The following is a 23,839-nucleotide window of genomic DNA, read 5'->3' on the forward strand; positions in this document are numbered from 1 at the left end:
TGACAAAGTAGTTGTAAACAGTATCACTAGAATGAAATATGAGCTGTTACCATATTCTCTTCATGTTTTAGATAAATATGGGATATCTTCTGGTGATGCTGGAAGTACCTCCATGGAAAGAGGTGTGAAAAACAAACAGGACTTTATGGATTTGAGTATCTGTACCAGAGAAAAATTGGCACATGTGAGAGATTGTAAAACAGGTACCCAGTTTTATGTTACTTACTTTTTTAATGTTACCAAATCTTGCTTAAGGAATTCCAAATTCTAGGTCTAAAATAAGTAAGTTTGTATGTTTGCTTAACAGATATTTACTGAACATCTTCTATGTCCAAGGCGCTGTTAGATGCTTTAGTTTTTCTAGCCTTAATTTTCTCTTTTATTAATAGAAATAATATCTTCCCCAAAATGACATCTCACTTTTGGAAAAGATTTTCTTCATATACTGGGGTTGGAGTTAAAAAGATGTTTCTTTTCTTTCCCAACATGGGAAGTAATAACCTTTCTGGACTTCAGCTGTAAAAAGAAAGACAACCTATTTGGGGGATTCTTTACCCAGATTCCAGGCTCACCCATAAAATTCATGCAAATTGTCAGTATAAGTATTTTCTGGAAAGTAGGTCTGTTGTTTTCATTAGATTCTTAAAAGGCTTTGTGGCCCCCTCACGAAAGTGAAAACTCACTGATGTGGATCAGTGTTTTCCAAACTTTTTAAACCAAAATAAGAAATACATTATTATCCAGCATACACACACTGTCTCCACACAAGTGAAGCAAAAGTTTCATGAAACAGTGCATCTCTTCCATTCTGTTTTATTCCGGTCTTTTCGTTAAACATGCGATTCACCTCACCTGATTTCATAACTGCAGCACTAATGGGACCCAGCTGCCGTTTGAAAAGTATCATGTGTAGACGATCTTGAAGGGTCTTTCCAGCTCTGACAGTCTAGGTTGACTACTCGTTATATGAGCAACTAAAATATGTTGCTTTGCCATTTCCTCAGGATCTGGGAGAACAAAAGAGATCTGTTATTTAACTAAAATAGCACAGAGGTTTCTTGCTCCTACCAGATGTATACCCCAGGTCAAAGCTGAGGAAATACTGAAGCACAGCTGATACCTTGTATTCCTCACCACCTTGGGGTCTCTGAGTTGCTTTCCTCCATGAGAAAAGCAAAATAGCACCTATTTTGTATCATTCTTTTCTTTTCTTTCTTTTTCGAGAGCATCTCACTCGGTTGCCCAGGCTGGAGTGTAATGGTGTGATCTTGGTTCACTGCAGCCTCTGCCTTCCAGGTTCAAGCGATTCTTGTGCCTCCGCCTCCCGAGTAGCTGGAATTACAGGCGTGGGCCACCATGCCCAGTTAATTTTTGTATTTTTTGTAGAGACAGTGTCTTGCCAGGTTGGCCAGGCTGGTCTCGAACTCCTGGCCTCAAGCTATCCACCCGCCTCAGCCTCCCAAAGTACTGGGATTACAGGTGTGAGCCACCATGCCCAGCCCCTATATCGTTCTTTTCTGTAAGATCAAAACTGGATGATTCTCTGTAAGGGGAAGTGAGAAGAACCTTCTTCGTGCCCTCCTGGATTCTGCCCTGCGGGGAACTTACACCATCCTGAGCTAACTGACTATGTCGTGGCCATCTCTGATTTTGTCCTATAGACTTTTAAGATGTGAATAAAAATGTCTGTAGGGGGCTGGAAGCCCCAGAAGCACACATGGCCTCCATGTGTCTGCAGAAAACAGAAGCCCAGAAGCCCTGTCTGTTTTCACGTCGGAAAAATGACAGTTCCTTCCTCTGTCCCCAGCCTTCCCCTTAATCTCTGACGGTCTTCTCTGAGATTGTTTGGTCTAACCACTGATAGAACTTTTTCAGAATTTTCAGAAATATGATTAACTTTTGATTATTTGGATTTCCCAGAGGTTGGGGGTTGTATATTCATAGTAAGAACCAGACTGTTTCTTTATAATATGAGAGCAGTATGATTTCAGAGCAGCATCTGAAAAAATTACTTGAGCTGATTTGAATTGCAAAAAATGAGAGCAGGAAGGCAAGCTCTGAAAGGCGTCCTGGAATGGTTGAGTTCAGATGCTTCTCGTCTCACAAGGACAGGAATGTCAGTGTCAGCTCTTATGTTCTTACGAAGCCTGCTTCATGCATGATCCCATTTTAGCTCCCAAAGGTGTTATTAGGCTGCAAGTTTTAGGGTTTATCCTGTGTCACTGTGCAAAAATCCTTGCTTTACAGCAACTACTGTGCATATCCAAATACATTTTTAAATGAAGTGATTAATATTAACATGATGTGATTTCCTGATTAAAAAATTATTTTTTGTTTGTTGTCTTCAGGTTCCAGTGGAATACCTGTGAAACTGGTTACAAACCTCTTTAACTTAGATTTTCCTCAAGACTGGCAGCTATACCAGTACCATGTGACATATGTTCCAGATTTAGCATCTAGAAGGCTGAGAATTGCTTTACTTTATAGTCATAGTGAACTTTCCAACAAAGCAAAAGCATTCGACGGTGCCATCCTTTTTCTGTCACAAAAGCTAGAAGAAAAGGTATAGTATGATTAGTTTTTTCACTGTTTATGTGGATGTGTGTTTATTTATATGTGTATACACACACACACACACACACACACACACACACATATATATATACTCATATGCAAGGAGATTCCAAAAGGTTTGTGGAAAAATAGAATTAAAAGGTAAAAACTTAAAAAACTGCCTTTATTTCTTACCAAGAGTTTTACTAAGTTCAAGACACTTTTGTAAGCAATGATATCAGCCATTTAGTCCATCCCTAAATAACTAAGCGTCCTGGGAATTTAACCATGTCAATGCAGTGTATTGTTTACCTTATTAACTGAAGAAAAATGGGTGCCCTTTACAGACTTTTTAAGATTATGAAACAAAATGTCAGAAGGAGCCAAATCAGCAGTAAAGTGGATGCCCAATAATTTCCCATTGAAACTTTCGCAAACTTGCCCGTTTGTTGAGAAGAATGAGCAGAAGCATTGTCATCGTACTCTCCAGGGAAGCTTTCCTGGCCATTTTTCTGCTCAAGCTTTGGCAAAATTTCTCAAAACACTTTCATGATAAGTGGATGTTACCATTCTTTGACCCTCCAGAAAGTCAACAAGCAGAATGTCTTGAGCATCTCAGGAAACTATTGCCATGACCTTTGCTCTTGATGGGTTGGCTTTTGCTTTGACTGGACCACCTCCACCTCTCAGAAGCCATTGCTCTGGTTGTGCTTTGTCTTCAGGATCGTACTGGTAAAGCCAGGTTTCATCTCCTCTTACAATTTTTTGAAGAAATGCTTCAGGATCTTGATACCATTTATATAAAATTTTTATTGACAGCTCCGCTCTTATCTGCAACTGATCTGAATGCAATGAATTTGGCAACCATAGAATGGAAAGTTTGCTCAACTTTAATTTTTTAGTCAGAATTGTATAAGTTAAACAAATTGAGGTGTCTGTGGTGTTGGCTATTGTTTCTGCTGTTAGTCTTTGGTCTTCTCAGTTACAGCATGAACGAGATGAATTTTTTCTCCTTGCAAATTTGTGTAGGTGGTCTGCAGCAGGCTTCATTTTCAACGTTGTCTCATCCCTTCTTAAGATGAGTTATCCATTTGTAAACTGCTGATTTCTTTGTGGCATTGTTCCCATAAACTTTTCATTACACATCCGTGATTTTGCCATTCTTCTACCCAAGTATCACCAAAAATTGGATGTCTGTTCTGCCTTCAATCTTAGCAGAATTCATATTGCTCTGATAGGGGCTCTCTTCAAATTGATGTCTTATTTTTAGTGCCTCACACTGGATCCTGTTAGTATGAGTTTGTTTTGGTGCAGAAATTTAGTACAAGTTAGTATGAGTTTATTTTGCTGCAAAATTTTTGAAATCCATGCATAGTTTTTTTCATAATACATATTTCCATGAACTTTTTGAAATCCCCTTATATATACTTACATATTTAAGAGATTAGTTGATTTTCATGACAATTGGAATGAGGGATTCACTCCTTTCCTCTTTCCTGTTCCCCTGCCTGAGAGCTTAAAAAAAGACTTCCTAGTTAAGACTTCACTAGTAATTGATTTCTTAATTACGAAGCTGGTCTGGTATTTAAAAAATAAGAGCTGTAAGTGTCCTTGAAATAGGCATCTTAAAAAAAATTCCCAAAGTGGGCAAGACTAAGAAACACCATTTAGCCTGTGGCTTCAGAACTTTAAATTATTTCTACCTTTTTTTGCTCCTGCACCCTTGTGCCTATATGTCCAAATAACTTTACATCAATTTTTGATTCTAGAATTGCCATTTATTTAATGACTTGCTCTATCATATGAAATATGAGTTATGTCAATTTTTAAAGTTTTTTTTTAATGCAACCATTGGAAATAGCTATTGTGTATTTCATATTCCTTTATCCACTTTTTTACACATTTAACATCTCCAGTCCTAAAATATAGTAGGTATGTTTTTATCATATGTTTTGTTCTAAAACAATGTTACAATTAGTACAAGAAAGAAAGAACCAATTTCTCTATGAAAAATTAAAACAGAGCATTGGATTAACATTTTATGCTTCTATCCCTTAGAAATCTTACTCCCTTAGTTCAACTGTTTGCAGAGTTCAGTACCAATACCTTAGATTTAAATTTTTAGACTCCAGGTAAATCTTTGTGAATTTTCTCAAGAAATGTGTTTCTGAGCACTCTTGGGCCTTTTGCCATTTATGAGACCCTGAGATTTATAGGAGCTGCTTGAATGATTGTTGCATTGGATATGGAACGTTAAAATTATACCATATGGTTAAATTTAATGGCTTAGAAAATCTAGATCTGTAAATTAAGAAACATTTTTATTCACCATAATTTTTTATCGATCCTTCCATTCTGTGTCCTATGACCAGATGTGGATAGCATGCTAATATGGCTTCTCATGCTTAACTGATATATTTCAAGTCTGTTGTTATCATTAAAAATGATCTTGTTCTTGTAGATACATTTCTAGCACTAGTTTAGAAATTTAGATATGTTAAAATTATTAAATGCTACGCTTGAAGTGTTCAGCTTACTTCCGTTGTACCTAAACAGAATGGAGAACTTATACTCTACAAATGCTAAGAATATGTTACTACTACTCATTTCTCATTCAAAATGAGCATGTAGTATGTGTCAAACACCTTTCTGTTGCTAGGGACAGAGCCTAATAAGGAGGCAAGTGAGAAAATAGACCGTAAAAACATAGTGTGATAAATCAGGCCTATTTATTTCATTTCCCGGGTATAGGGGATACTAGGTTTAAACAGAATAGTGTTGTCTTATTCCTTGTAAACATATGACCTGTCATCCAGTTACAGTGCAAAAGAAAGTGTCCTAATGGAGATACTGCTGCTTTCACCTTTTTATTCTGATCTTGGTATTGACTGAGGCTTAATTCTGCATCCCCATCTATCCCCTACACATGTCCTAGGATGCTTATTTAAGTTGAAATATCTCGGCCACTAGTTGACGCATTGCACTCCTAGGAGTTCCAGAAGTCCTGTTCAGCTGCCTCCTAACCTTCCACCGTCCAGGCCCCGTTTGTGCATCTGCAGCCAGACTGGTGTTGCTATTTGTGTTCGCATCTATTTGCCACTCTCATATACTTAATAAAGAGCCTACTCTGAACCTGGCAGGGTGTTGTGACCATGGAGCAAACAAAGATGAATAAAACAGAGTACTTGTTCTCCAAAATTTCAATTTAGAATCGAAATTCTTTACAAATAAATACTATGTAAGGTAGAATGAAATAAGTGTCATAATAGTATTTTTATTATGCTAACATTTATTGAGCACTTACTAAGTGTTAAGTACTGCCCTTCTTTGTTCTCCAGATTATCCCCAACATCTCTCTCTTGAGCAGATCTTTGTGTCCCACAAGTAGCTGCTACCACCACTGCTGCTACCAATTACACCTACCAGATTACTCTGCCAGCCTCTCTTTTTTTTTTTTTTTTATTTTTTGAGGTGGAGTTTTGCTCTTGTCACCCAGACTGGAGTGCAATGGCATGATCTTGGCTCATTGCAACCACCGCCTCCCTGGGTTCAAGCAATTCTCCTGCCTAAACCTCCTAAGTAGCTGAGATTATAGGCACCTGCCACCACGCCCGGCTAATTTTTGTATTTTTAGTAGAGACGGGGTTCCTCCACGTTGACCAGGCTGGTGTCAAACTCCTGACCTCAGGTGATCCCCCCGCCTCAGCCTCCCAAAGTGCTGGGATTACAGGCGTGAACCACCACGCCCGGCCTGCCAGGCTCTTTATAGCATGATCTCATTTCACCCTTGGGGCCTAGTAAGGCTAAATATCTTGCCCAAGATTATCATAGAGAGCTTGATGAAAGGCAAGCTTATTTCTAGCAGGACACTTCAATGAGAGTGATAGTTCCTTGTTTAGGCTTTTGATCAGTGAGGTGGACAATGGGAGATCTGAGATTCCTAGGCAGAAGAGGCAATGATAAGAAGTGAGGGCCATATTTTAGAAACTCTTGCTCATTCAGGTTTAGCCAGGAAGGTGTGGAGGTTGTGATTTCAAAGCTAGAGAGAACTTTAAATGTCCTGCCAAGGAACAGAGACTCTTCCATGGATCATGAAGACTTTGAGAGAGTGTTTCCATGGCAGCTGTGTTAAATTACAGTTAATCTGATCACATCCTATTGAATTGTTTACAGAAGGAGGTGTGAAGATGAATAAAGTGCCACTGAAACAGTGTGGGCAGGGTGTCAAAAGGACTTGAACAGAGATACAAAGTGCTGCTATTTGAATTCCCGAGTGCCTGTGCAATGGATGGAAATAAAATCAACGCATTATCTCATTTAATCGTCACAACCCTGTGACTTTAATTAGACTCAGTACCACCTTAGAGATGGGGAAAGGTGTTCCACATCACACCAGCTATAAGAGGCAGAGGACCAGAGTCTATCCAATTCCATATCATGTGCTCTTAAGCACTATGGTAAATAATGGTATTGGAACAGCTGAGATAGATCAGAGACATTCCTAGTGTAGGTACAGTAAGACTTGCCAACTGATTAGATGGTGAATTGAGGAGAAGTGAAAGTTTACTCTGAGGTTAGCAGCCTGGGGACTGGAGGGTCTGAGGTCCAATAAGAGATGTAGGAAGTGAAGGAGGAGTGGGTGTTTGGTGGGAGAGGGACAAGGGGGGCTGAAGAGTTTGATCTTAGGTGGTTGTTGAAAATGCAGTTCCTGAGACCATCTGCTGCCACCTCCCCTCAACCACTCATCCCGACATCCTTAGTTGTCTTAATACTTTGTCCCAAAGCCCCTGCAGCAGTTTGAGAGCTGGGCATCCCTTCTGTCTGCCAGATTTTTCCCAGTGTTGATGAGCTCTTTCTATAGCTGTCCATCTCTGATTTCTGTACAGTTTTATCTGAAGCAAGAAAGTATCTCGATGAAATCTTACATCCCTGTGAAAAGATCAGTTTCTCTTTGTTTACATGCAATGACTGGTTCCTGCCCTATATTCTTGATGCAACCTGAAAGTGGTTAAATCCATACTGTAACTGTAGAAAGTTGAGGCAGAATACATAAATGCTTGCTGATTAGCTGACTTTATCTAATTCCTTATCCCTTTGAAAAATCCATGATCATTGATCAATATTTATTGATTGAATCGTATATTCCTTTATTTCAAGAACCTATTCTGAGTCCTTTCTGGTTCAAGAAGCTTTAAATTTAGTGGGAGCTGTTATAGAAACATATTCATGCATTCATTATATTGCTAGAATATATATTGTTCCAGGCTATAAGGACTCTAGGATTTCTCTAGACCTTTCAGCAATTTATAAAATCAGATTTCTGATCTGCTCTAATTTCCACCACTTATTCCTCTTTCCCCATGTTTACTTTCCATCTCATTTATTGTCTCTCCTTTCTTTCCTTCTCTCTTGTTCTCTGCTCTTCTGCATTATAAACAGACTTTGGGAGGCTGTCCTCTGGAATTCATGAACTTGAGATGGGCAGGACAGTTCACTAGTGGGCTTCTGAGTATCAGTGAATACCCTGAAAATGGGTACAATTATGTACACTGTTTTGGTGTGTGTGTGTGTATATATATGTGTGTGTGTAAAATTTTATTGGGAAATATCTGTAACTTTTATCAGACTCTCAAAGTAATTTGTGACCCATCTCCCTCCCGCTCCCTAGAAAGACCAAGAACCACTGCTCTGGAACTCTCTTTGGACCAAATTTTGAACCATGAGTCTGGCTTTAATTCTCCTTTAAGAAGTTAGGCAGTAGAGGGATGTGTTGTTTTTAAGGACTGGCAAGATACAGAGAAAAAAAGCCCTCTGAACATAATGTGATGATTAGATTATTACTCATATACTAACACCTGCGGTTTTGTTTTTGTTAATGCATATTACATTGTGATGGCTTTATCATATCTGCATTCTGCAGACTTGGGGCTAATTTCTAGGGTGCATATTAAGTACCTCTTCTTCCCAGGTCACAGAATTGTCAAGTGAAACTCAAAGAGGCGAGACTATAAAGATGACTATCACCCTGAAGAGGGAGCTGCCATCAAGTTCTCCCGTGTGCATCCAGGTCTTCAATATCATCTTCAGAAAGTAAGACACTGGAAACGTGACTTTAATTTGGGCTAATGATACCTTTCAGCATAAAGCCTGGGTATTAAAATAATTGACCATTTTGTAGGCAGTGTGCCAGCAGCGATGCCACCGTTAGGGCAATTTCTCACGTACTTTCTCGTACATGAGCAATAATGTGCAACGGAGCCCATTAAAACCACTCAGTGGCACAAACTGTTAATATCCAGTATTATCCTAAGTTGAGACAAATAATACGGGGATTATTGCTGTCTCACTGCTAGCAGGGATGGTACCTTTTTCCTTTTCTTCTTTTTCTGTGTCTCTTCCCAGACTTAGAAGTTCATTTAGCAAACTTAGTAAGTTTGACTTAATAAACTGAAGATTTTGTTTTTCTCCTAGCTGATTAATTTAGCAAAGAAGATCACTGTCTGCTTTCTACCCTGGCTCCACCCTCAGCCCACTTCTTTCCCCCACATCTACATGGTTGTAACTCAGCTTTTCAGTGTTCTGCAGACTGGTCTAAGGATCACATACTCCTATGTCTTCTTAGGGGTGGAGTGGAGCTCCATAAAAGGCATATTCCCTGGACCCTCACTGAATCTAGTTAGTAAACAGAAGTTCACAGACGGGCCTGAAAATTCACATTTTTAGGATACACTGAAGCTTGAGAACCACTGTTTTACATGCTGCTACTGTGGATCATTAAGATGATTTGTTAGAAACCTTACAGGCAAGTCCTTTGTTCAGTGGTGGCCTCTGGAAGGAATGAAGATGGGGAAGTCTGGGGATTTCCTGAGTCATAAGGGCACATCAGTGAACTTCCCCCACCCACGTGTCCTGATTTCTAATTCTAGTCAGATGTCTTGTCCATCACTTTTTGGTCATATTTGAGCCTCAGCTTACTGCATATCAGCTCTTCAGAAGCCAGTCTTGCATATTGACATTTGGAAGATGCTTTTCAGTGAGAAAGTTCTTTCACTTGTCTTTTATGTTACTTTACCCTCACTAGAGCACCCTGAGGCAAGTACTATTAAAATCCTTATTTTTAAGAGAAGGAGGCTTAGGCTCAGTGACATTTGGCAGCCAGAATCACAATTGGAACCCTTGTTTCCTGACTTGAAACCCCCATGTAGGTCAGATTCCTAAGGTGACCAGGATTACTTCCTGAAGACACAGCCTTGGTCATTTGGCAGCACCTGGGGAGCCTGAGCAGCCTCATTAGAAATAAGATCCTCGGCCAGGCGTGGTAGCTCACACTTGTAATCCCAGCACTTTGGGAGGCCGAGGCGGGTAGATCACCTGAGGTCAGGAGTTCGAGATCAGCCTGACCAACACATAGAAACCTCGTTTCTACTAAAAATACAAAATTAACCGGGTGTGGTGGCACTTGCCTGTAATCCCAGCTCCTTGGGAGGCTGAGGCAGGAGAATTGCTTAACGTGGAGGCAGAGGTCGCACCATTGCACTCCAGCCTGGGCAACAAGAGTGAAACTCCATTTCAAAAAAAAAAAAAAGAAATAAGGTCCTCATCCCCAAATAGAGAAGAGGTCAAAAAGGCCTGAAGGCATGGCTTATCTCACCCCATCTAAGCTAACCAAAATGTTACTACTGCAGCCGTAATGGCTAATTGGCCACATATTTGTCATTGCAGCTAAACCAAGACAGATAAAAATAATTTCAGTTGTAGTATTCTCAAATATGAAGAAGTGACAGTTCTTTATAAACATTCATATGTATATTTAGTGTCTAAACCTTGCAGTGCTGTGAGAATGGGAGGTCTGTATTTCCTGTATATTTTTAACATTATGTTCAGCAAGGGTATGAACTGTTACTGACTGATATTTACCAAAAATTCAAAACAATATGCTTGCAGGATCCTCAAAAAGTTGTCCATGTACCAAATTGGACGGAACTTCTATAATCCTTCAGAGCCAGTGGAAATTCCCCAGCACAAGTAGGTTTATTTATATTTTCTGTTACTCCAAAATTGTTATAATGTGAGCAATGTAATTTATGATACAATATTATACCATTATGCCTCCTGTGACAGACTCTGTGATATGAAATGTAATGGTTTTTTTAAACTTTCAAGTTTTTTTGAATAAAATGGTGCATGTGAATGTGAAGCTAGCAGCTTTGTTTTCTTATATTAGTGTGATGGATAATTATCATAAATCCTAGAAGGAATTCAGAAACTGAATTTTCTGTGTGTAATAAGTAATAATGAAAGCAGGATGAGCTGTATTGTGGTATAACACATAGTTGGTGCTTCATTTTGTTGTTGAAAGGATGTTAGCATAGCCAGGTGGTTGACATGAAATTGTCAGGGCAGCACGGGTCAGAAAGAGAAGCCAACCAAACAACTCTGGTGAAGGATAGAATCCTTAGGAACACGTGCAGAATTTCTACCCTAAACTGGGAATTCGAGGCTTCAGGGAAAGTGGTCAGCTATGTCTTCAACTGGTTGTTACTTAGCTCTCAAAAATACTGTGGTCAAACTGTAGACAGAGAGGCAACTGGTAGCCCAAACGTAGATACATAAAGGGAGAAGTGCATAAAAGATAGAAAATGGGAGTGGGGTGTTTGGCCTTCTGCCTGGTGGAGGAGAAATGACGGAGTTTCCATATGTTCATTCAGAGTGTCAATGTGCTCTCTATGAAGCATCCAGTTCGTCCCTGTCACTAATCTGTCCACCTAGATTAGAAAATCTCATAGGTGCAGATTGTACTAAACTGCCCTAGGTGCTCAGCACACATGCCTGTCCTGGAGGCTGGCTTAGTATCACAGTGACTACTTATAGTCCACAAAATATAAACTGGAATTATTTTTTAAAATATTAGTCTATTATTTCATGTCATTTCTGTAACTTCTTATTCAAGATTTTTAAGTTTATATGGAAAGAAACAGTAGGCTGTGTTCTGGTTTCTCTTGTATCTCTGTTTGTGATATTACTTCTGTATTTCTTAATCTCATCATTAAATCTATCCACTGCCCTCACCTTTGAGTTGTGCTTTTCTGAACCTAGATGTTTTCCTGCAAGGACAGGTCACTCCATAAACATCTTATTCCTACAGTTGTGGTTCTCAGGCAGGGACATGTCCCCCCTCTTCAGGGAACGTTTTGTATTGTCTGGAGACGTTTTTGGTTGTCACAGCTGGGAGGCTGCTACTGGCATCTAGTGGATAGAGGCCAGGGAGATGCTGCTCAACGTCCTACAGTACATAGGACGGTCCTAACAAAGAATTATCCAGTTCCAAATGTCAGTGGCGCCAAGGCTGAGAAACTGCTTTCCAGTAAGGTATTTTATTCTAAACATATGCTTAAAGACACTGCAGCTGAAAGAAAGATTTCAGTCAACAACTGGAAGAAATCCAACTAAAGAAAATAATTATCTTGTTAAGATCTCGAGAATTAGAACAGAAAATCACCATTTAAAAATCTTTATTGTGTTTCTGGTATAACATTGACAATATTCCTTTTTTTCTGTTTTGTTTTTAAAGGTTATCCCTTTGGCCTGGGTTTGCCATTTCTGTATCCTATTTTGAAAGCAAGCTCCTGTTTAGCGCTGACGTGAGTTATAAGGTCCTCCGGAATGAGACGGTTCTGGAATTCATGACTGCTCTCTGTCAAAGAACTGGCTTGTCCGGTTTCACCCAGACGTGTGAGAAGCAGCTAATAGGGCTCATTGTCCTTACAAGGTACAAGCCTGTGTCTAAATAAACTTTTCTTCAGAAATCAATCATTGATAGTATTTGGGAATAGAAATAGTGTTGGAGTATTGGCCTGATGTCACAGATCTAATCCGTTTACTCATCTGTTTAGAAGACCTGGTTGTTTTGTTGTCTAGAGTTCAGACATCCTTGTGTGGCATTCTGGACGGTCCACAAGCTGACGTAGTTCCAAATTCTCACTTGCTGTACCCTCCTTTCCCCCAATGCCACTCTATTCTAACCCCCAACGTTCTGTACTTTTCTGCTTCAGTTCAGTTCAATTCACTTCACTTCAGTTGCCTGGATTCCCTACCCCAAATTCTGCCTTTTAAACTTCAGTTTTCACAAAGCCCAATTCTAATATCCCAGCTTTTCTGATATCCCAATTGCCCAACCAAGTGGAATTACTCAGTTTCTTCCCCTGGGCTGCTCCCATAGCACTTTGCTTATGGCTACCTTGTTATGGCCATTTTATTTCATTCTAAAGGACAGAAGTTTAGTTCCATGTCTCACCTTCTTTATTAGATTCAGGAGTCTTTTTAAGTTGAGACCACATTTTACTTCTTTGCAACCTCTAGGTTTATGTATATAAAATTTGCCCTCATTGCACATTGAACTGAGTTAAACACGGAAAATTTAGATGACTTCCTGAGGACTAAAAATCTCACCATATACTGCTGCCAGTCCAAGAATACTTTTTAAAATTTTTTATTTTAAGTTTTGGGATATATGTGCAGGATACGCAGGTTTGTTACATAGGTAAAAGTGTGCCATGCTGGTTTGCTGCACCTATCAACTCATCACCTAGGTATTAAACCCAGCATGCATTAGCTATTTTTCAGAATGCTCTCCCTCCCCCTCACCCCATCCCCCGAGAGGCCCCAGTGTGTGTTGTTCCCCTCCTCGTGTCCATGTGTTCTCATTGTTCAGCTCCCACTTATGAGTGAGAACATGCAGCGTTTGGTTTTCTGTTCCTGCCTTAGTTTGCTGAGGATAATGGCTTCCAGCTCCACCCATGTCCCTGCAAAGGACATGATCCTGTTCCTTTTTACGGCTGCAAGAATACTTCTTTTAGGGGACTTGTTAGCCTTCTATTCTGGCTTAGAATTTCCACTTAAACTTGTTTTTCTGGGATATATAGCAGAGGGATGGGACTGGCTGGATTCCACACTACTTGGTATGAGAAGGCTACCCTCTTATCCTCCTGTCATGATCTTGATGGATTAGCTTATCACATTTCAAAGTCATCTTGCAAAGAATCAAGAGCTCTAGAGAAACCTGCTGTGGTAGTTTCTGCCCCTAGGCTGGGTCATCCTGAGAGGACAGTGCTGAAGGGGAGAAGGAGCTTAGAGTAACCTTAGCTAACCTGTTTTGTAGTTTTGCCAAGAGCCAGCCCTAGCGGGGAGGTTAAGCAAGACACCAGCATTGTGGGTTGATTGGCATTCTTTTGGCGCTTTTTTAACAAAAAAAACAACCGGGAAAGCAAAAAACCCTGAAGGAAAACAATAACCGAAAAAAAAAAGGGAAAAGTTTGAACAAAGCCTCAACCCGGGAAAAATTCAAAAAGAATTGCCCGAAAATAAGGGTATCTATCAGTGAGAAAAATAGACTAGTCTAAGGTAAAGTCTAAGGACTTCCCCACAGGTTTTGTTGGAATGTGGACAGAAGTCTTCCTGTATATGAAATTATTAAGGAATGCCCTTTTCAGATAAGAGCTGAGTATTTTTTAAAAAGTGAATATTCTTGCTATATTGTTTTCATAATTTCTGACATTCTGGAGTCTATCTTATGTGTTGAATTAAAAGTGTGGTGAAGTAGCTGCTTATGTTAGATGATTAAAAAATTTTAAAGCCTTTTTATATTTGCCAGATACAATAACAGAACCTACTCCATTGATGACATTGACTGGTCAGTGAAGCCCACACACACCTTTCAGAAGCGGGATGGCACCGAGATCACCTATGTGGATTACTACAAGCAGGTAGGACTTTTCTTCATTCATCTCTATCTCCTTTCCTTTTACCTCAGAGAAGTCTACTTATTCCAAGTCTCAGAGGTCCCCCAGATTATAGGCTGAGTCTGCCTCTGACCTGATTCTCTGACTTGTCTCTCTCCTTCATCCCCACCATCTCGGTCTCCTGTTGACCCTCATCCTATCTCCTGTTTCCTTCTTCCTGTAGTCTGAGTAATCTCTCTTTAACGCATATCTGATTACACTGCTCCCAACGTTAATACATTTCCATGTCTCCTTATTGCCCTAAGACCACATGTAAGCCCCTTAGCAGAGTTTCCAAGGCTCCTTATGATGTGGCCAAATCCTGCCTTTAAAGCCTCATCTCTTCCCATTCCCCTGCTCCCTTGCCTGACTCTGATGTAATTGCCTCTTGTGATTCCATGACTCGGTTTCTCCCCTGTGCATTTTCACACATGTTGCTTCCTTTTCCTGGATACCCCTTGACAGCCAGATGAACGCTAGACACCCTTGCAAACTCAGCTCAGCCATCAAGTCTCAAAGGAGCCCTATAGCATTCCTCCCAGGATCCCCTCCCTGCATCAGGTCATCACAGGCACCACATGAATGGTCTGAGCCTCATCCTAGACATCGAGCTCTGGGGAGGGGGCTCCTTATTTTTGGATACCCAGGGCTAGCTCAGTGCTTTGTGCATATTAGATACTCAAGAAACTATTGATGGAATCTGTTGCTGTCTCTGGAAACTCTAATCGCATTTGCAACAATTATCCCTGCCCCTCATCTTCCATGTTCAATTCCTTTGGAAAGTGCCTTCTCTTTAATGTATAGTAATATTCAGGTTAAAACAACAAACAAAACCAAAAACCCTTTCTTGATCATTGTACACCTTCAGGAAAAGCTCTCTTTTTCTCCTTAGCTAACTTTAGAAAGTCATTTATACCAGCTCCAAGCACCTTTCCCGTTCTTCCTTCCTGAAACCTCAGCAGTCTGGTATCCAGTTCTGCTGCTTTAGAAGTAGTTCTAGAAGGGTCAAGTTCAGTTACTGTTCTTATCCTAAAGGGCTTTCAGTGCATTTGATACCTGTGACCTCTCCCATCCGCTGGAACTGATCTCTTCCTTCCTTGACTCCTGGGATACATCCCTGCGGCTCTCCACTACTTTAAGGTTGTTCTATCTTAGTCTCCTTTGACATTTTCCTCCTTCTTTCCCCACAAAGGAACCATTATTCACCATGGTTCCCTCATATAGAATCTTTTCATTGTATTTTGAGATGGCTCAAATATAGTGTTTTTGCCTTGCCCTCATTCCCAAATTACATATTCATCTCCATTTCCAGAACATATTTGCATGAATACCCTGCGGGCATGTCAAACTAATATAATTCGGACTGAATTCATTGTCTTTCCCATTCCTGTTTCTCCTTGGAAATTCTATAGCTCAGACAGGAGTGATTTTGCTTTCTTCCTCTTCTTCACGTTAACCTCCTCATTCATTTGTCACCAAGACGAGTTCTGTATCCTTTATCCGTGAATTTTCTCTTTTCCAGCCCTTTTCCCACTGCATTAATGCAGGTCATCTCATGGATCCCCCTCCCCCTCCCATCACTCTTTATGCCCTAGCTCTCTCCTCACCGTGATCCCTCATCCTCACAGCCATCAGAGAGATCTTTCTGAAGTGCTGCCCAGAAATCTGATTGAAAGCATAAGCTCTGGAGTAAGATGGTCTGGCTCCAGCTGTGTAACCCTGGATAAATCACTAAACCCAGAGCGTCATGTGTAAAGGAAATTTATCTGTCTACCTTCCTGGTGTAGTGTAAGGACCGAACAAGATAATTATGCACACAGAGCATCGACGTGTGCCTGCACTTTGTGAGCAATGGGAGAACAGTGGAGACCATGCTCCTCCTTTTCTATCCTCTGCTTCTTCCTCTCTGGTATTGCATAGTTTGGACCCCTCTTTCTTTCTTACATTTCTCAGCATCCCTACTATGCACCCCATGCGTTTATCCCCCATCCACTCACTGGCCTACACCTTCCTTAGCCTTTGCATGTGTTCACTAGGCATCTGCAGAAAGCCACGCTGTACCTTTCTCCTTTACCCCAGGTCAAATCCTAGCTTCAAGGCCAAGTGTGAAGTCCTCTCTGGCTTTGCTTTCTGTCACACACATAGAAGAGCAAGCTGTTCTCCTTTCTAAGTACCTGTGCATTCATCACATTGCTTCTTGAACACATACTCCTTGGAGAGCAAGGATGGCATTTGGCTAATCCTTGATGCATAGTATCTAGCAAAGCATCTTGTGCATAAAATGTGTTCTGTGTTTATGAAACCCACAGTTTGTTAAACATTTGGGCTTCTTTCTTGCATGATTAAATTTGTTCATTTAAACAGAAGTATTTTAGGACCTGTGACATTCTGAAACGGGAATCATGAAATCCCAGTCACTGTTTTTTGAAATGAGTTGTGCTTCACTGCATAGATATTGTAATTAGGGAGGAAAAGAAAGAACACTGTGACAACTTCTAGTATGCCGTCCCCCCTGTCCCAGGAAAGACTCAATTATTATGTAGTCAGTTTTCAAAGTGGAAGACATCCTGATATTGACCTTTATATTTCTCTATTTTATCTTATCATACAAAGTATTTTCAAATGCTAAGAAAATTGGGTCAAGGGAAAGGGTCAAATTTACCTTGTGGGAGCAGCTTAGGGGCTAGAATTCTTGACCATGCTCCAGCTAGAGTCCTTCTTCCTGGAAGATGCCTTCGTTTTGCTGGAGCTGTTACCTGAGACTCTCCATACTCTCATGTTTTCTTCAAGGTCCTCTCTTGGTCTTCACCTGCATGGAGGCTTCCCTGATTTGCCAGCCATAATTGTGTCACTACCACCATCTCCTTTTCCTCTCTGCCCCTCCCACTCCAGCCCGGAGATCTGGTACTGAGTGGTATAACAAGCAGAGTCTTAACAGATCAATCCTAGCTGTGCTAATTTCCAGTTATGGAGCCTTGGAAAGATTGCTTAATGTTTCAGTGTTTTTTCATCGGTGAAGGGGACAATAATAGTATCTCTTTCATCAGTTTGTTGTGCTTTATTGTGCTTCGTTATGCAGTGTTTGTGCTTCTTGTGGACCTCGCTTTGTAGATAATGTATTTATGCAGAAAGGCAGGGACTGTGCCTCTTTTACTTTTATCTTCTTATCCACTGCTGTTCTGGAACACAGTAAGCACACCATGTGTTCTAAATTAATGGAGTCATGTATGCAAACTCACTTGATAAAGGCTTCTCCAAGCTTTTTAGCCATAGCATCAGTTGCACCTGCTGCTTTCAAATGAGATTCTTGGTTCGTTTTTTTATTTTAATGACAAAGTTTTTCTTGAAATAGAGAAATGCTCACATTTAACTTCTTTAATTGTGATTATTGATGTTAGTGTCATATTACCCAGGCATTTTATATGTTATAATTCCAGTTATTCTGTCACTAATGTGGATCAAATTATAATGGAAACGAGTGTTCGTTGTAACCTTTGTCACTGGAGGGTAAATGAACTTTTGCCAAGGTGAGAATGCTGAAATTGAAGTTTAGGATGGCAAAGGGAGAGGAATATGAACTAACAGTTGCCAGGGATTCATTATAAACCAGACCCCTTGCTCGTGGTTTACATAGGATGCCTGTGAGCTACTGTTATCCTTATTTGATAGATAAGGAAAGTTAAATCACTCCCCCAGTGTCACAGCCCAAGCAAATAGAGGAGCTGGGGATCACATTCACATTTGTCAGACTTCAGGACTGCTTGCCTGTAACATCCTACTATCCTAGAAGGTAAGGACAGTCATGCTTTTTTGTGAAGTCTGAGATTGTCTCAATATAACTCGCCCCCAGCTTGTGTATAGATATTTTCAAAATGAATATAGATGTTTAGAGCCAGATAGTTAAGCATGGGGCAGTCTGCCTCAGTCATCAGTAGTGGAAATGCTGGCTTTGAGTCAGTCCCAGTGATGTCATTGACCTATGTATAGAACCAGCTGGAGTCTATTCTGAATCTGATCTGGCTGAAACCGAGAGACAGCAGGGAAATGATATTTTTAATGGTGTTGTGTTAGAAAAAATAATTAAAATAATAAAACTGGCCCTCAGATAGAAAGGTCCTGGGAAGAAAGTAGCAATAAGTAGGTAACCATGGGATTGGTTACATTTTTATATATGTTAGGATCATCTTGTTGAATGTAAGGATGCTCACCTGGCGGTGCTTCCACGTTAACTTTTCCCCCATTAATCTTGCATTTTATAGCAATATGATATTACTGTATCTGACCTCAATCAGCCCATGCTTGTTAGTCTGTTAAAGAGGAAGAGAAATGACAACAGTGAGGCTCGGCTCGCCCACCTGATACCTGAGCTCTGCTTTCTAACAGGTAATGTTTGTGTTTTATACCTCTGTCAGGCTCCTGGATACAGGCCCCTGATGCTTGGCAGTGGGCAGACCCTCTTTAAGTTACCTGAACGCCAGGACATTGATTTAACCCATGGAGGATGGGCCTTTTAAGTAATTTATTCAATAATAGAGACATGTTGGGGGAATCGAGTGCCCTTTGGAATCTATTTCCTTTATCTCATGTATTCCATGTATTACTTTGATGTAAAATAGACTCCCTGATATCATCCTAAAACCAAGTTTCTCTTTGCCATTATTTGAATTTACTAGTATAGGAAGGAATATGACTTAGATTTTCTTCAGGTATATCAGTAGATCGGTGCCAGAATGATCCTTACTTTCTTTTTGCATGAATTTTCGTAATATAATCCTCACTATACAGTAAAATCTGAATAACTGCCTCAAGCACTTTTAACAGTGTTCTTTCAACTAACGGTTAGGGCTAGGAAGGGAAGACTTTCCACATTTTGCATTTGTGTGTTCCTTGAGTCAGTTATGATGCGTATATATCTATTTTGCCATTAGAAAAATTAATAAGAAGGGCGGGCGTTGTGGCTCACGCCTGTAATCCTAACACTTTGGGAGGCCAAGTGGGCGGATCACCTGAGGTCAGGAGTTCAAGACCAGCCTGGCCAACGTGGTGAAACCCCATCTCTATTAAAAATAAAAAACTAGCCGGGCGTTGTGGCTCACGCCTGTAATCCTAACACTTTGGGAGGCCAAGTGGGTGGATCACCTGAGGTCAGGAGTTCAAGACCAGCCTGGCCAACGTGGTGAAACCCCATCTCTATTAAAAATAAAAAACTAGCCGGGCATGGTGATGCATGTCTGTAATCCCAGCTACTCAGGAGGCTGAGGCAGAAGAATCACTTGAACCCGAGAGGTGGAGGTTGCAGTGAGCCGAGATCATGCCATTGCACTCCAGCCTGAGTGACAGAGCCAGACTGTCAGAAAGAAAAAGAGAGAGCGAGAGAAAGAGAGAAAGAGAGAGAAGGGAAGCGAAGAGAAGAGAAGAGAAAGAAATAAAAGAAAAAGAAAAGAAAGAAAGATTAATGAGGATATAATCCTTGAGGGGAGGGATGCTAATTCTTTTTTTTTTTTTTTTAGATGGAGTTTCACTCTCGTTGCCCAGGCTGGAGTGCAATGGCATGATCTCAGCTCACTGAAATCTCTGCCTCCCGGGTTCAAGCGATTCTCCTGCCTCAGCCTCCCAAGTAGCTGGGATTATAGGCAAGCGCCACCATGCCTGGCTAATTTTGTATTTTTAGTAGAGATGGGTTTCTCCATGTTGGTCAGGCTGGTCTCAAAGTCCCGACCTCAGGTGATCCACCTGCCTCAGCCTCCCAAAGTGCTGGGATTACAGGTGTGAGCCACAGCACCCAGCCTAAGGGGTGCTCCTTTTTAATGGTGTTCTGATATTGTAGGTCTGCAGGACCCAGTATGGTAGCCAGTAGCAATGAGTTTTTGAACACTTGAATTGGGACTAGGTCTACCAAGAGACTGAGAGGAGGTATGCTGTAAAATACAGCCCAGATTTGAAAGGCTTAATATGAAAAAAAGAAGGAAACTACCTCATCAATAAGTGTTTTATGTTGATTACATGTTGGAATGATAATATGTTGGATATACTGGGCTAAATAAGATACACTATTTAAAGTAATTTTGTCTGTTTCTTTTTTGACTTTTCTTAACGTGGTTACCAGAAAACTTAAAATGACATATGTGGTTTTCATTTCTATTGGTTGTGCTATACAGATGGTGAATGCATTCAAGCGGAAAGATTTAAACTGGGCCTGCGATGGACTGAGTTGCTTATGTTCATTTTCTCACTTTGTCTTCATTTGCATTTAATAGGACTAACTGACCAGGCAACCTCTAATTTCCAGCTGATGAAGGCTGTGGCTGAAAAGACACGTCTCCCTCCTTCAGGCCGGCAGCAGCGCCTGGCCAGGCTTGTGGACAACATCCAGAGGTACTGGATCACGGCATGCATCCTGCCTGGGGCTGAGTTTTTAGTATTAGACGGTCCATGTAACACTGTATTCCTTGAAGGAAATGTCTCATTCGTATTGATTGAGAGCAAGGAGCTTTTGAATTGTGCTGTCCACAGCCCTTCATGTGAGATGTCTCAGGACTAAGGGGTTGAATGGAGTTGGGAGAAGCCATGCTGTTAGGAATAACACTCACTTTACCTGCCCTGCTTTCATCTGTTTCATCCATTGAGGTCTGGATAAAATGTTGAATAAAGAAAAAGGTTATAATGTAAACAACAACAACAACATCCAAGCAAACAAAGCAACCAGAAAAACACCAGGCCCCTAGTATTCAGGGTCAGGAATGCTCAACTCTTAATACAATGGCCTTAGCAGACTGAACTTTAGGAAAACCCCACTATGTGCCTTTTAAATTTGAGATATACCTTTGTGCCATCTGGTTCTGCCTATCTGATTATCAGACTGTCTTTCAGTTCTTATGACACTTTGCTGTAACATGTGATTAGAAAATTGAGCTTCTCCTTGGTTTTCCTTTCTGACCCTCTAAAACTGAACTATCTAGTGTGGCTGCTAGGCACTTGAAATGTGGCCAGTGACACACCTAGAAATGATTGGTTAAATAACATATATTTAAAACATCATTTCACTTGTCACTTTTTTACTTTCTTAAGGTGGTTACTGGAAAATTTAAAATTACATATGTAGCTTGCTTTGTATTTCTATTGGGTTATATTGCTGATCAACAGTCGTTTTTTAAAAAACTTTTTTTTAAAGTAGTATTAGCTCTTGGAGGATTTGGAAATTTCCATAGCACAAAGAAAGGAGAGAGAGAAAAGAGTGTGTATGTGTGTTTACTCAGTAAATATTTAACAAGTGAGTGAATCACAATTGAATTAATAATTAATTCAATTATTATTATATTAGTAATATTCTTTCAGACTTTGCAAATGCATATAATCCTATTTTTTTTAAAGAGAAATGGTGTAGTACTGTACATCATGTTTTGTAACTTGCTCTTTTCACTTCAGGGTTTTTCTCAAACACTACTGTATGGTAAACATGACCTCTATTATCATGCTAGTGGTTTCATAGTTTTTTTATTTCATGGATACACTTTACGTCATTTACCCTGGACATCCCTCAGACTTACACCGAATTCAGAAGGGATTCCTCATTCGTTTCCCTTATAGTGCCTGTGGATTAATCTTCCTGATGCATCTATCTGCCATCTTTCAGTAATACCGCCCACCTCACCCCATTTCCTGACCAATGATGGCCTCACTTATCTCATCTTGGGCAGTTAGTATCTGAAGCAAAATAATTAACTCAAAGGAATTAGTGTGACCAGAGAAGACATAATCTGAAGAGGTGGAAATAGTGAGCTATTCCTGAGAGACAGTGGTGAAGAGGTTGGAGCTCCCCTAAAAAAAGAGGTAGAGCTATAATAGGGAAACAAAAGCGTGGGGGTCTCCTCCATGTCCTGTAAATGCCTGGCTTACTGTGCTGAGTCCTATATGTAGTTGTCGCTCTCAAGGAGCTTATGGCTCAGTAGAAGTTATCATATATCATACTCCCATGAGCTAAAACATCAACTATGATTAAAGCTTATTAAGTTATAAATGGAAAGTACTATACAATAGAAAGTAGTGTTATTATTGCTGATATTAATATTCTCCTCATAGGATAGACAGGGTAATAGGAAGACCCTGAATCTTCTGAAGCTTAAATTCTTATGTTCCCTTCTTTTATCGTCCTTCCTTGACTCTCAACCCAACAAATTCAGATATTCACAAAAGACATCTCCACATCCACTGTCTCCAAAGTATCTCTTTATTAACAAGTGTGTTATCAAGAATGATAATATCTCATAGGTTTTGAGCACATGCCATGTGCCAGGGACTGTGGTAAGCACTTTCTGTGTATTATCATATTTCATCTTTATATCAACCCTACGAAGTAGGTACTTTTATTATCCTTACATTTTGCCAGTAAAGAAACCAAGGCCTTAAAGATTAATACTTTGCTCAAGGTCATATATTATTAAACGTTAGAGCTGGGAGTTAAACCCAGGTCTGTCTGGCTCGAAAGCTTCTTTTTCTAACCACTGTACTCCCACTGGAATCCTTTTCCCATTCCTGAACATCCCAAATGAGCACAGTTGTCCCGTAATTCTTTTTTTTTTTTTTTTTTGAGGCGGAGTCTCCCTCTGTCGCCCAGGCTGGAGTACTGTGGGTGGATCTCAGCTCACTGCAAGCTCCGCCTGCCGGGTTCACGCCATTCTCCTGCCTCAGCCTCCCGAGTAGCTGGGACTACAGGTTCCCGCCACCTCGCCCGGCTAGTTTTTTGTATTTTTTAGTAGAGACAGGGTTTCACTCTGTTAGCCAGGATGGTCTCGATCTCCTGACCTCGTGATCCGCCCGTCTCGGCCTCCCAAAGTGCTGGGATTACAGGCTTGAGCCACCGCGCCCGGCCCCGTAATTCTTTTAAGTAGGGAAAAAAATATGCTGAGTAGAATTAGAAGCCAGGAATCCTGAAGACACAGAAAATCAGCCCCTAATTCAGTAAGTTGTAAATATATCTCCCTTTAATGATTTAAAACAACTCTATCAACAGGAACACCAATGCTCGTTTTGAACTAGAGACCTGGGGACTGCATTTTGGAAGCCAGATATCTCTGACTGGCCGGGTTGTGCCTTCAGAAAAAATATTAATGCAAGACCACATAGTAAGTGCTGTGATTTTACTTTCATTTAAAAGTATTTACTTGAATATGTGTAAGTTTGTGCATTGGCCAGAGTGGCTTGTGTGCTTATAATATTTGGTTTGGCCATGTACTTCCATCTCTTTATCCTAAGACTTCAGATCCCCTGTGGTTTCCTTGTCAATCTGAATTTACTTGCATGGACTTAGCGGCACCCAGTGGACATGATTTAGGTTAGTCAGAAGATGGTATTTCAAATCATTGTAATTAAAATATACCCATCTTCTGTTGCATGGTGCATTGCTCTTAAAAAAAAAAAAAAAAAAAGGCCATAGTCATCTGAGGAAATTCTATTAACTGGTGAACATTAGTTCTAATAGACTGTTTTCTGATACCAAAACTGGACTTTTA

At 40.4% G+C, this 23,839-nt stretch overlaps 1 protein-coding gene across 1 annotated transcript in view; it reads left to right on the plus strand.

Moving 5' to 3' along the window:
• Positions 1–23,839, plus strand: part of PIWIL4 (piwi-like RNA-mediated gene silencing 4) — a 48,559-nt gene that overhangs the window by 5,269 nt on the left and 19,451 nt on the right. The window contains exons 3-11 of the mRNA XM_011926572.1: positions 72–203; positions 2,349–2,563; positions 8,522–8,643; positions 10,498–10,578; positions 12,125–12,322; positions 14,204–14,315; positions 18,590–18,713; positions 20,588–20,705; positions 23,341–23,452. Coding sequence (XP_011781962.1) covers positions 72–203; positions 2,349–2,563; positions 8,522–8,643; positions 10,498–10,578; positions 12,125–12,322; positions 14,204–14,315; positions 18,590–18,713; positions 20,588–20,705; positions 23,341–23,452 — 1,214 coding nt within the window. The remainder of the gene's footprint in view (positions 1–71; positions 204–2,348; positions 2,564–8,521; positions 8,644–10,497; positions 10,579–12,124; positions 12,323–14,203; positions 14,316–18,589; positions 18,714–20,587; positions 20,706–23,340; positions 23,453–23,839) is intronic.

The sequence above is a fragment of the Colobus angolensis genome, unplaced genomic scaffold (assembly GCF_000951035.1).
Source record: "Colobus angolensis palliatus isolate OR3802 unplaced genomic scaffold, Cang.pa_1.0 Scaffold7, whole genome shotgun sequence".
In the NCBI taxonomy this organism is placed as follows: Eukaryota; Metazoa; Chordata; class Mammalia; order Primates; family Cercopithecidae; genus Colobus; species Colobus angolensis.